Below are 14,071 nucleotides of genomic sequence, written 5' to 3'. Positions count from 1 at the left end.
GTACAAGGTGCAAAGAAATGAATATCACCCTTAAAGTCACCATTATTAACTATGTACACACAGTATCTTCTCGAACTGTAAGAAATGCAGCTGTTTATAATTTAGGTCCTGCAGATAGGTCAGAACCATAGAACGCAGTCATTCACAAGCTTGCTGTGCACATGGTACCTGTCTATGAGATAGCTGTTCCTTAAGACTCAAGCGTCCAAGCTCTGGAGACGTAAGTGTACTCTGTGCTTGTTCTAATGCAGTTTGTAAGGCTCTGACTTCACTTTCAAACTTCTTCATATCCTGTATGATGAAAATAACATCAGTACAAAATTGTAAATGACTTGTCCAATTCAATATTCATAAAAAATAAGAACGCACAGTTTAATATAATCAAGATAAAAAAGTTGCAGTTATTCATCTAGTAGTACTGTATATTGCATGAACAATTGCTTACGTATGTATTGCAGTGCTCAAGTCTGTATGGATTATATCACAAGTGGCAAGACTTGATTACACATCACTATATCATTATTTCTTAGGCTTGATAATATATCTCAGGTCTTTGTTAGAGGGATTGGAATTTAGTTTGCTTTAGTTTAGGAATGCAGGTTGCGGTAAGTGATCACTACACTTTGGATCCCCTCCATACTTTGCATCCCACATGTTTGTCTCCTTGTGGATGTGGGACAGTTAAATACAGTAGTTGTGGACAGGGTGGTGGGTTTGGTTAATGGGTTGTGGTGTAGTGTGTTATTGCCCCAAGCACTGGCGCCGAGAGAGGGGTAAGCGAATGCTAATAATCCGGACCTGGGCCTGATAGAGGGGCCCGACTCCACTCTGTCCCCTGCCCCCACGCCCCCCTTATCTGTCATCAGCAGAAGCTTACTTCTCCAGCCAGAACATGCTGCTGTGTGCTGGCTGGGCTGTGGTGATGCAGGGAGGCTACTGCCACTTAGGAGCAGCAGCAGAGTCTTCTGTCTGTGCACGGAGAGCGATCACACTGATTGTGCCCCCCTCTGGATTTGCCCCTGGCTGAGTGCCGTGATTGATTGAAATTGATTTTACATTAATTTGCATAAGGGGGTGTGACCATAACACCCACGATTAGGCCACACCCCTGAAAAAGTACCCCTAGCCCCAAGGAAGGGTTTGTTATGAGGATGTGCAAAATTACCATTTCAGCTGCTTGGTCCATTAATCTCAGTTGTCATTGCTGCTGCCCTCTCTGTTTGCTGCTTGCTGCGCTGTATATGTTGATAGATGACCCCCACTAACCAGTTGTACCAATCTCTCTGTATGTAATTTAGATATCTAAGGGCAGTTTATCTCCCTGTGCTCAGCTACAAAGTATCAGCTGTAGTAGGACACATGATGAAGCATATAATGCAGATTATGCTTTAATTAGGACAGGGGTGGGGAACATCCGGCCCGCGGGCCGTTAAGGCCCACACAGCCTCTTCACTCGGCCCGCTGCTCACCTAACCCAGGAGGGAGATGCCTGGGGCCGACTGAGATTGTGTTACCAGTGGGCACCCGGCTCCTTCCCCTCAGCGGCAGCTGTGTGCTATGAGAGAGACATCATGACGTCTCTCCCATAGTTCCGAGAAGCGGGCAGCCAGACGGAGGGCAGCGCAGTCCGGAAGCAGGTCCGGGGCTGGTGAGTATTGTGTTTTGGTTTTGTGTGTGTGTGTGTGTGTGTTGGGGGCATAACTACAGGGGGCATAACTACAGGGGGAAAAACTACAGGGAGGCATATCTACAGGTAGCATAGCTACAGGGGGCATATCTACATGGGTCATATCTACAGGGGGCATATCTACATGGGGTACATCCACTGGGGGCACAACTACAGGGTCATATCTACTGGGGGCATAGCTACAGGGGGCACATCCACTGGGGGCACAACTACAGGGTCATATCTACTGGGGGCATATCTACTGGGGCATACCTACAGGGGACATATCTACAGGGGGCATATCAACAGGGGGCATAACTACTGGAGGAATATCTACTGGGACAGGCTAATTTTTAAATTGATAATTTTTGTATGGCCCCCTAAGGATTTTATAAATATCCAAATGACCCTTGGCAGGAAAAAGGTTCCCCACCCCTGAATTAGGAGTTAATTTAGCAGTCGGCACAGGAAAAGTTTCACCCCTTATTTATTAGTAGCTGATGACCCAGTGATTTAGTATAGTGCCTGGGTTCAGATTACAGTATTGGCAAGCATATTAATGGTTAGGTACTCTTTAATGATTTCCCCAGGACACCAACACAAAGTTGAATCACCAAAGCCCTATAAGTGCTGGACTAGTGATCAGGGCCGGCTCTGCTTTGGGCAGCTGTCTAGGGCACAAAATCTGGGGGGGGAGGGAGGGGGGGCAGCAGGCTGAAACCTTGCACTGGCCCTGCTAGTGATGCACTCTCTTCTTAGGACGTAATGATAATTGGATTGCTGATGAGTAGTTAAATTCCTGCTTTGGTGATCTCTGCTGCTTCCATGGTACCAGCAGCTGCTACTACAAGTTTCAGATAGTTGTCTCCACTTTCTGCTGTCTCTCTTTATTTTAACCATCTTACACCATCAGAGGCGGCACAAAAGGGCCAGTCACCAGCCGCTGTATTAATACTGGTGGCTGATAATTCTTCTGACTTACAATAGCTATACACACAACCGCATGGATGGATGGTAAATGGAGGAACAGCATACAGTATACTGATTGTTCAGATTAGGCAAGAGGTAGTGAGAATGACGCAGTACTCTATTTTTGAAGCTTTTGCGGTACCCACTAAATTGTGGCAATACTGCATGTAAAATAAGTAGCACTTCACATTTTATCTTTCCATGATGAATTCTACCTAAAACTTGGAAGCATTTTTTTTCAGGATGTGGCATAATTACCACCAGCGTTCAGACCTCCACGAGTCCCCAGTGTTGAAGGCATTACAGCAGTCTCAATTTGAGGTACGGTACTTAAAAAAAAACCTGTATCAAAAGTTTTCCATTTAGAAAACTTTTTTTGACTACTGCAATGGCCTTTAGGGTATAAAAGCTCTGATCTCTATACTGCTGATCTATGTGATGCTACAAGAGTGGATAGCCAGCTTCTAACAATACAGTTTCTAGATGGATCAAAGCTATTATTCACCATGCTTACAGTGCAGTAGAAAAGCCCATTCTACAAGATCAGTGGGGAACTTTTGATCGGTGCCACCCAGTGCTTCTGTAGAGCTACTGTGTCGGGTGGTAACATGGTCTTGAGACCACATGTTTTAGCAGGTTCCTTTTGTTTATGGTTAATCAAGCCAGACAGTATAAGTTGTTTTTCAGGGGGTTGTTTCTCTCTTTATTTTAATATATTTATTTTAATTTCTGCTCTGGTTCTATCCTACGAGAATTGGTTAGAAATGTAGGATGGGTATACGGAAAAGGGAGGAGTTAACACTTAAGAAGAATTTAAAGTACTAAAAGAGACTCTATAGAACTAGAGATGTGCGGCGGGCACTTTTCATGTTTTGGTTTTGGTTCTGGTTCCATGCTCATGTTTTGGATCTGGATTGGTTTTGCCAAAACCACCCTTTCGTGTTTTGGTTTTGGATCTGGATGATTTTGGAAAAAAAATATAAAAACAGCTAAAATCACAGAATTTGGGGGTCATTTTGATCTTACTGTATTATTAACCTCAATGACTTTAATTTCCAGTCTATTCTGAATACCTCACACCTCACAATATTGTTTTTAGGCCAAAAGGTTGCACCGAGGTAGCTGTATGACTAAGCTAAGCGACACAAGTGTTCGGCACAAACACCTGGCCTATCTAGGAGTAGAACTGCAGTTGCAGACAGGATGGCACTTAAAAAAACTAGGCCCCAAACAGCACATCATGCAAAGCAGAAAAAGAGGTGCAATGAGATAGCTGTATGACTAAGCTAAGCGACACAAGTGTGCGGCACAAACAACATGGGACGAGCTGGAATTTGCCCAGATGTAATACACGCACAATATTGGTGGCACGGGAGAGTGTACCGCTAAACCACACATACACACACACGGCAAAACCTGTAAAATTAATTTGGATAATAATAACCCTTTTATTTGGAGCTATTATAATAATATGCAGCACAGGCGAGCGTACCCCTAAACCACACAGGGCAAATCCTGTAAAAATTATTTGGATAATAATAAAAGTAATGTATATAACCCTTCTATTCGGAGTAAATAATATACAGCACAGGACACCACCATTGGACTTATGGCAGCACAAGACACCACCACTGGACTGATGCAGCACAAGACAGCACCACTGGACTGGACTTATACGGCAATATCGCATGACTTATATGGCAGTACCCCTGGAGATGTACGGCAGTGTCAGACAGGATGGCACTAGGCCCCAAACAGCAAATGATGCAAAGAAGAAAAAGAGGTGCAAGATGGAATTGTTCTTGGGCCCTCACACCCACCCTTATGTTGTATAAACAGGACATGCACACTTTAACAAACCAATCATTTCAGCGACAGGGTCTGCCACACGACTGCGGCTGAAATGACTGGTTTGTTTGGGCCCCCACCAAAAAAGAAGCTATCAATCTCTCCTTGAACAAACTGGTTCTACAGAGGCAATATGTCGACCTCATCCTCATCCTCCGATTCCTCACCCCTTTCAGTGTGTACATCCTCCTCCTCACAGAGTATTAATTCTTCCCCACTGGAATCCACCATCACAGGTCCCTGTGTACTTTCTGGAGGCAATTGCTGGTAAAGGTCTTCCCGGAGGAATTTATCATTCATTTTGATGAACATCATCTTCTCAACATTTTGTGGAAGTAACCTCCTACACCGATCGCTGGCAAGGTTACTGGCTGCACTAAACACTCTTTCGGAGTACACACTGGAGGGGGGGGGGGGCAACTTAGGCAAAATAAAGCCAGTTTGTGCAAGGGCATCCAAATTGCCTCTTTTTCCTGCCAGTATACATACGGACTGTTTGACATGCCTACTTAGATGCTGTCACTCATATAATCCTCCACCATTCTTTCAATGGTGACAGAATCATATGCAGTGACAGTAGACATGTCAGTAATCGTTGGCACGTCCTTCAGTCCGGACCAGATGTCAGCACTCACTCCTGATTGCCCTGCATCACCGCCAGCGGGTGGGCTAGGAAATCTTATCCTTTTCCTCGCAGCCCCAGTTGCGGGAGAAAACGAAGGAGGAGCTGTTGATGGGTCACGTTCCGCTTGAGTTGACAATTTTCTCACCAACAGGTTTTTGAATCTCTACAGACTTGTGTCTTCCGGATAGAGAGATACAACGTAGGCTTTAAACCTAGGATCGAGCACAGCAGCCAAAATGTAGTGCTCTGATTTCAACAGATTGACCACCCTTGAATCCTGGTAAAGCGAATGAAGGGCTCCATCCACAAGTCCCACAAACTTTGCGGAATCGCTCCGTCTTAACTCCTTCAATATCTCCAGCTGCTTCTGCAAAAGCCTGATGAGGGGAATAACCTGACTCAAGCTGGCAGTGTCTGAACTAACTTCACGTGTGGCAAGTTTGGAGGGTTGGAGAACCTTGCACAAGACGGAAATCATTGTCCACTGCGCTTGAGTCAGGTGCATTCCCCCTCCTTTGCCTATATCGTAGGTGGATGTATAGGCTTGAATGGCCTTTTGCTGCTCCTCCATCCTCTGAAGCATATAGAGTGTTGAATTCTACCTCATTACCATCTTTTGCTTCAGGTGATGGCAGGGCAGATTCAGGAGTGTTTACTGGCACTCCAGTCTTTGGCACGCGGTGGCTGAATGTCGAAAGTGGCCCGCCAACAGCATCTCCTGCACGCCCCTGTCATTTTTCCAAAAATTCTGCACCACCAAATTAATTGTATGTGAAAAACATGGGACATGCTGGAATTTGCCCAGATGCAATGCACGCACAATATTGGTGGCGTTGTCCGATATTACAAATCCCCAGGACAGTCTAATTGGGGAAAGCAATTGTGCGATGATGTCCCTCAGTTTCCGTAAGAGGTTGTCAACTCCCTCTCTCTCCCTCCCTCCCACCACCACCTGCCGTACTGTGTAAAATGGGGACACTTGTCTGCCGGAATGTGTAAAATAGGGACACTTGTCTGCCGGAATGTGTAAAATGGGGACACCTGTCTGCCGGAATGTGTAAAATGGGGACACTTGCCTGCCGGAATGTGTAAAATAGGGACACTTGTCTGCCGGAATGTGTAAAATGGGGACACCTGTCTGCCGGAATGTGTAAAATGGGGACACTTGCCTGCTGTAATGTGTAAAATGGGGACACTTGCCTGCCGGAATGTGAAAAATGGGGGCACGTGCCTTCCGCAATGTGTAAAATGGGGACACTTGCCTGCCATGCTGTGTAAAATGGGGGCATGTGCCTGCCGCAATGTGTAAAATGGGGACACTTTCCTGCCGCAATGTGTAAAATGTGAACACTTGCCTGCCGTACTGTGTAAAATGGGGGCACGTGCCTGCCGCAATGTGTAAAATGGGGACACTTTCCTGCCGCAATGTGTAAAATGGGGACATTTTCCTGCCGCAATGTGTAAAATGGGGACACTTTCCTGCCGCAATGTGTAAAATGGGAACACTTGCCTGCCGTACTGTGTAAAATGGGGGCACGTGCCTGCCGCAATGTGTAAAATGGGGACACTTTCCTGCCGCAATGTGTAAAATGGGGGCACGTGCCTGCCGCAATGTGTAAAATGGGGACACTTTCCTGCCGCAATGTGTAAAATGTGAACACTTGCCTGCCGTACTGTGTAAAATGAAGGCACGTGCCTGCCGCAATGTGTAAAATGGGGGCACTTTCCTGCCGCAATGTGTAAAAAGGGGGCACGTGCCTGCCGCAATGTGTAAAATGGGGGCACGTGCCTGCCGCAATGTGTATAATGGGGGCACGTGCCTACCGCAATGTGTATAATGGGGGCACGTGCCTGCCATGCTGTGTAAAATGGGGGCACGTGCCTGCCGCAATGTGTAAAATGGGGACACTTTCCTGCCGCAATGTGTAAAATGTGAACACTTGCCTGCCGTACTGTGTAAAATGGGGGCACGTGCCTGCCGCAATGTGTAAAATGGGGACACTTTCCTGCCGCAATGTGTAAAATGGGGACATTTTCCTGCCGCAATGTGTAAAATGGGGACACTTTCCTGCCGCAATGTGTAAAATGTGAACACTTGCCTGCCGCAATGTGTAAAATGGGGACACTTTCCTGCCGCAATGTGTAAAATGGGGGCACGTGCCTGCCGCAATGTGTAAAATGGGGACACTTTCCTGCCGCAATGTGTAAAATGTGAACACTTGCCTGCCGTACTGTGTAAAATGAAGGCACGTGCCTGCCGCAATGTGTAAAATGGGGGCACTTTCCTGCCGCAATGTGTAAAAAGGGGGCACGTGCCTGCCGCAATGTGTATAATGGGGGCACGTGCCTGCCGCAATGTGTAAAATGGGGACACTTGCCTGCCGTGATGTGTAAAATTAGGACTTTTTTTTTTATCGTGTGGTGGTCGCAATGATGAGATCAGATGAGGCCACACCCATCATAACAAAGCCACGCCCATTTTAATGAGGTCACGCCCCCTTGTCGGGAGCACGTGCGCCGCAGGCGCGCGCATACTTTTCCTCTTTATATCTATGGGGGGGCGCATTTTTTCTTATGTGAATGGGGGGGCGCATTTCTAAATCTCGCACTGGGAGCCAAATTGGCTAGAAACGGCCCTGGCCGACACACTTGGACTCTCCTTAGGGATTTGTGATACCAACTTAGAACGCATAGTGCTTTGTTGTGCTTTTGCCAGCTTGACTCTTTTCATTTTTCTAGCGGGAGTATGGTCCTCATTCCATTGTCATGTGAAGCTGAACCACTTGTCATGAACATAGGCCAGGGCCCTAGCCGTTTCCTGCCACTCCATTTCATAAATGGCATATTGGCAAGTTTACGTTTCTCCTCAGACCATTTACATTTATTTTTTTGGGTCATTTTACTGAACTTTTGCTTTTTGGATTTGAAATGCCCTCTTCTATGACATTGGGCATCGGCCTTGGCAGACGACGTTGATGGCATTTCATCATCTATGTCATGACTAGTGGCAGCAGCTTCAGCACTAGGAGAAAGTGGTTATTGATCTTTCCCTATTTTATCCTCCACATTTTTGTTCTCCATTATTTTTCTGGAGTTAAATAAGAATATGCGGTACAGGAGAGTGTACCTCTACACCACACAAGGCAAACCCTGTGAAAATTATTTGGATTAAATATTAACAACCCCTTTAGTTGGAGTAAATAATATACAGCACCACTGAATTTATATGGCAGCACTACTGGACAGGACTTATACGGCAGTAACACTAGAATTATACGCCAGTACCGCAGGAATTATACGACAGTACCAATGGAATTAGACAGCAGTATCACTGGAATTATACGGCAGTACCACTGGGTTTATACGGTAGAACCACTGGACATATATGGCACTATCATTGGACTGGATTTATAAGCCAGTACCGCTGGAATTATACGCCAGTACCACTGGAATTATACGGCAGTATCACTGGATTTATACGCCAGTACCACTGGAATTATACGGCAGTATCACAGGAATTATACGGCAGTACCATTGGAGTTATACGGCAGTACCACCGGACATATACGGCAGAATCACTGGACTGGATTTATACGCCAGTATCGCTGTAATTATACGCTAGTACCACTGGAATTATACGGCAGGATCACTGGATTTATCCACCAGCACCAGTGGAATTATACTGCAGGATCACTGGATTTATACGGCAGTACCACTGGACATATATGGCAGTATCACTGGACTGGATTTATACGCCAGTACCGCTGTAATTAAATGCCAGTACCACTGAAATTATACGGCAGTATCACGGGAATTATACGGCAGTACCACTGGAATTATACGGCAGTACCACTGGACATTTACAGCAGTATTACTGGACTGGATTTATATGCCAGTACCGCTGGAATTATATGTCAGTATCACTGGAATTATACGGCAGTATCACTGGATTTATACAGCAGTACCACTGGAATTATACGGCAGGATCACTGGAATTATACGTATCACTGGAATTATACGGCAGTACCACTGGATTTAAATGGCAGTACCACTGGACATATACGGTAGAACCACTAGACATATATGGCACTATCATTGGACTGGATTTATAAGCCAGTACCGATGGAATTATACGCCAGTACCACTGGAATTAAACGGCAGTATCACTGGATTTATACGCCAGTACCACTGGAATTATACGGCAGTATCACAGGAATTATACGGCAGTACCATTGGAGTTATACGGCAGTACCACCGGACATATACGGCAGAATCACTGGACTGGATTTATACGCCAGTATCGCTGTAATTATACGCCAGTACCACTGGAATTATACGGCAGAATCACTGGATTTATCCGCCAGCACCAGTGGAATTATACTGCAGGATCACTGGAATTATACGGCAGTATCATTGGAATTATACAGCAGTGCCACTGGATTTATACGGCAGTACCACTGGACATATACGGCAGTATCACTGGACTGGATTTATACGCCAGTACCACTGGAATTATACAGCAGTACCACTGGAATTATACGCAGTATTACTGGAATTATACGGAAATACTGCTGGACATATATGGCAGTATCACTGGACTGGATTTATACTCCAGTACCGCTGGAATTATACGCCAGTACCACTGGAATTATACGGCAGTACCGCTGGACATATAGGGCAGTACCACTGTAATTATACGGCAGTATCACTGGACTGGATTTATATGTCAGTACTGCTGGAATTATACGCCAGTAGCACTGGAATTATACGGCAGTATCACTGGATTTATACCCCAGTACCACTGGAATTATACGGCAGGATCACTGGAGTTATATGGCAGTATCACTGGAATTATACAGCAGTACCACTGGAATATACGGCAGTACCACTGGACATATACGGCAGTACCACTGGACATATACGGCAGTATCACTGGACTGGTTTTATACGCCAGTACCACTGGAATTATACGAAAGTACCACTGGAATTATACGGCAGTACCACTGGACATATACGGCAGTATCACTGAACTGGATTTATACGGCAGTACCGCTAGAATTATACGCCAGTACCACTGGAATTATACGGCAGTATCACTGGATTTATACAGCAGTACCACTGGAATTATACGGCAGGATAACTGGAATTGTACGGCAGTATCACTGGAATTATACGGCAATACCACTGGATTTATACAGCAGTACCACTGGAATTATACGGCATGATCACTGGAATTATACGTATCACTGGAATTATACGGCAGTACCACTGGATTTAAACGGCAGTACCACTGGACATATACGGCAGTATCACTGGACTGGATTTATACGCCAGTACCACTGGAATTATACAGCTGTACCACTGGAATTATACGCAGTATTACTGGAATTATACGGCAATACTGCTGGACATATACGGCAGTATCACTGGACTGGATTTATACTCCAGTACCGCTGGAATTATACGCCAGTACCACTGGAATTATACGGCTGTATCACTGGAATTATACGGCAGTACCGCTGGACATATAGGGCAGTACCGCTGGACATATAGGGCAGTACCACTGTAATTATACGGCAGTATCACTGGACTGGATTTATATGTCAGTACTGCTGGTATTATACGCCAGTAGCACTGGAATTATACGGCAGTATCGCTGGATTTATACGCCAGTATCACTGGAATTAAACGGCAGGATCACTGGAGTTATATGGCAGTATCACTGGAATTATACGGCAGTACCACTGGAATTATACAGCAGTACCACTGGACATATACGGCAGTACCACTGGACATAAACAGCAGTATCACTGGACTGGTTTTATACGCCAGTACCACTGGAATTATACGAAAGTACCACTGGAATTATACGTCAGAATCACTGGAATTATACGGCAGTACCACTGGACATATACGGCAGTATCACTGGACTGGATTTATACAGCAGTACCGCTAGAATTATATGCCAGTACCACTGGAATTATACGGCAGTATCACTGGATTTATACAGCAGTACCACTGGAATTATACGGCAGGTTAACTAGAATTGTACAGCAGTATCACTGGAATTATACGGCAATACCACTGGATTTATACAGCAGTACCACTGGACATATATGGCAGTATCACTGGACTGGATTTATCCGCCAGTACTGCTAGAATTATACGCCAGTATCACTGGAATTATACGGCAGTATCACTGGATATATACGGCAGTATCACTGGACTGGATTTATACGCCAGTACCACTGGAATTATACGCCAGTACCACTGGAATTATACGCCAGTATCACTGGAATTATACGGCATTACCATTGGAATTATATAGCAGGATCACTGGAATTATAGGGCAGTATCACTTGAAATTTACGGCAGTACCACTGGATTTATACGGCAGTACCACTGGACTGGACTTATACGCCAGTACCACTGGAATTATACGGCAGTACCACTGGAATTATACGGCAGTACCACTGGAATTATACGGCAGTATCACTGGATTTATACGGCAGTATCACTGGACTGGATTTATACGCCAGTACCGCTGGAATTATACGCCAGTACCACTGGAATTATACGGCAGTATCACTGGATTTATACGGCAGTACCGCTGGACATATACGGCAGTATCACTGAACATGTACGGCAGTATCACTGGACTGGATTTATCCGCCAGTACTGCTAGAATTATACGCCAGTACCACTGGAATTATACGGCAGTATCACTGGAATTATACGGCAGTATCACTGGATATATACGGCAGTATAACTGGACTGGATTTATATGCCAGTACCGCTGGAATTATACGCCAGTACCACTGGAATTATACGGCATTACCATTGGAATTATATAGCGGGATCACTGGAATTATAGGGCAGTATCACTGGAATTAAACGGCAGTACCACTGGACTGGATTTATACGCCAGTACCACTGGAATTATACGTCAGTATCACTGGACGTATACGGCAGAATCACTGGACTGGATTTATACGCCAGTACCCAGGCCCGGCGCTACCCGCTCAGCGAAGGGATGCAGTGCAGGGAGGCGCTGGGACGGAGAGGCGCTCCCCCTGCTCTGCATTCCTTCCCTGCTGCGCCGTCCTGTCCCCACTGCTGCTGCTGCTGCTGCTGCCAGTGCTGTGTCTGTCACTGTATGACAGGCACTGGCAGCGGGCACCTGCAGCATGAAAAGCTTCCTCCCTCCCTTCCCCTCCCCTCTCCTGTGACAGCGCCGAGTACGGGACACAAGGGGGCGGAGCTACACGGGCCGGAAGGGGGCGGAGCTACACGGACCAGGCTGCTGTACAGAGGGAGACTGGCTTAGGTAAGTGGAGGGTGAGAGAGAACTTGAAGTGTGTATGTGACGTGTGTGTATATGGTGGGTGTATATATGTGTGAATTGTGTGTGTGTGTGTGTGTGTGTGAGGTATGTCTGTGCGCGCGCTTTATGGACGCTACTACTGGGGGGGCATTACATGTAAGAACGCTACTACTACTGGGAAGGGCATTACATATAAGGACGCTATTACTACAGGGGTGCACTACGTATAAGGACGCTACTACTACTGGCGGGGCATTATGTATAAGGACGCTACTACTACTGTGGGGGGCATTACGTATAAGAACGCTACTACTACTGGGGGGCATTACGTATAAGGACGCTACTACTACTGTGGGGGGCATTCCGTATAAGAACGCTACTACTACTGGGGGGCATTACGTATAAGGACGCTACTACTACTGTGGGGGGCATTACGTATAAGGACGCTATTACTACAGGGGTGCACTACGTATAAGGACGCTACTACTACTGGCGGGGCATTACGTATAAGGACGCTACTACTACTGTGGGGGGCATTACGTATAAGAACGCTACTACTACTGGGAGGGGCATTACATATAAGGACGCTATTACTACAGGGGTGCACTACGTATAAGGACGCTACTACTACTGGCGGGGCATTACGTATAAGGACGCTACTACTACTGTGGGGGGCATTACGTATAAGAACGCTACTACTATTGGGGGGCATTACGTATAAGGACGCTACTACTACTGTGGGGGGCATTACGTATAAGGACGCTACTACTACTGTGGGGGGCATTACAAATAAGAACGCTACTACTACTGGGGGGCATTACGTATAAGGACGCTACTACTGTGGGGGGCATTACGTATAAGGACGCTACTACTACTGGGGGTGCACTACGTATAAGGACGCTACTACTACTGTGGGGGGCATTACGTATAAGGACGCTACTACTACTGGGGGCATTACGTATAAGAACGCTACTACTACTGGGGGTGCACTACGTATAAGGACGCTACTACTACTGGGTGGCATTTTGTATAAGGATGCTACTATTACTGGGGTGCATTACATATAAGGACGCTACTACTACGGGTGGGGCATTACGTATAAGATTAATAAGATTGTACTACATTGTGGCGTAATTTTAAATGGGGGTACTACTGTGTGGCCATGCCCCTTACTTGTGAGACCACAACCCTTTTCCTGGCGCGCGCTAAAGGAATATTGGAGGGCGCAAATTTATAGTTTGCAGGGGGGCGCCGAACACCCTAGCACCGGCCCTGCCAGTACCGCTGGAATTATGCGGCAGTATCACTGGATTTATACGGCAGTATCACTGGACATATACGGCAGTACCGCTGGACATATACGGCAGTATCACTGGACATATACGGCAGTATCACTGGACTGGATTTATACGCAAGACCCAATGGAATTTTACGCCAGTACCACTGGAATTATACGGCAGTATCACTGGATTTATACGGCAGTACCGATGGACATATACGGCAGTATCACTGGACATATACGGCAGTACCACTGGACATATACAGCAGCACAGGGACACCACCACTGGACTGATGCAGTATAACAAAGCACCACTGCAATGGACTGAAGTTATACAGCAGCACTGGACATATAGCAGCA

General features: G+C 46.1%; 1 protein-coding gene across 15 annotated transcripts in view; it reads right to left on the bottom strand.

Annotated features, from left to right (window-relative positions):
* Positions 1-14,071, bottom strand: part of SYNE1 (spectrin repeat containing nuclear envelope protein 1) — a 965,679-nt gene that overhangs the window by 280,703 nt on the left and 670,905 nt on the right. For all 15 annotated transcript variants that reach the window (XM_063917854.1, XM_063917860.1, XM_063917859.1 and 12 more), the window contains one exon: positions 169-291. In XM_063917854.1, coding sequence (XP_063773924.1) covers positions 169-291 — 123 coding nt within the window. The remainder of the gene's footprint in view (positions 1-168; positions 292-14,071) is intronic.

The sequence above is a fragment of the Pseudophryne corroboree genome, chromosome 4, assembly GCF_028390025.1.
Source record: "Pseudophryne corroboree isolate aPseCor3 chromosome 4, aPseCor3.hap2, whole genome shotgun sequence".
NCBI classification, from domain to species: domain Eukaryota; kingdom Metazoa; phylum Chordata; class Amphibia; order Anura; family Myobatrachidae; genus Pseudophryne; species Pseudophryne corroboree.
This window is presented reverse-complemented; position numbering and strand designations above follow the sequence as displayed.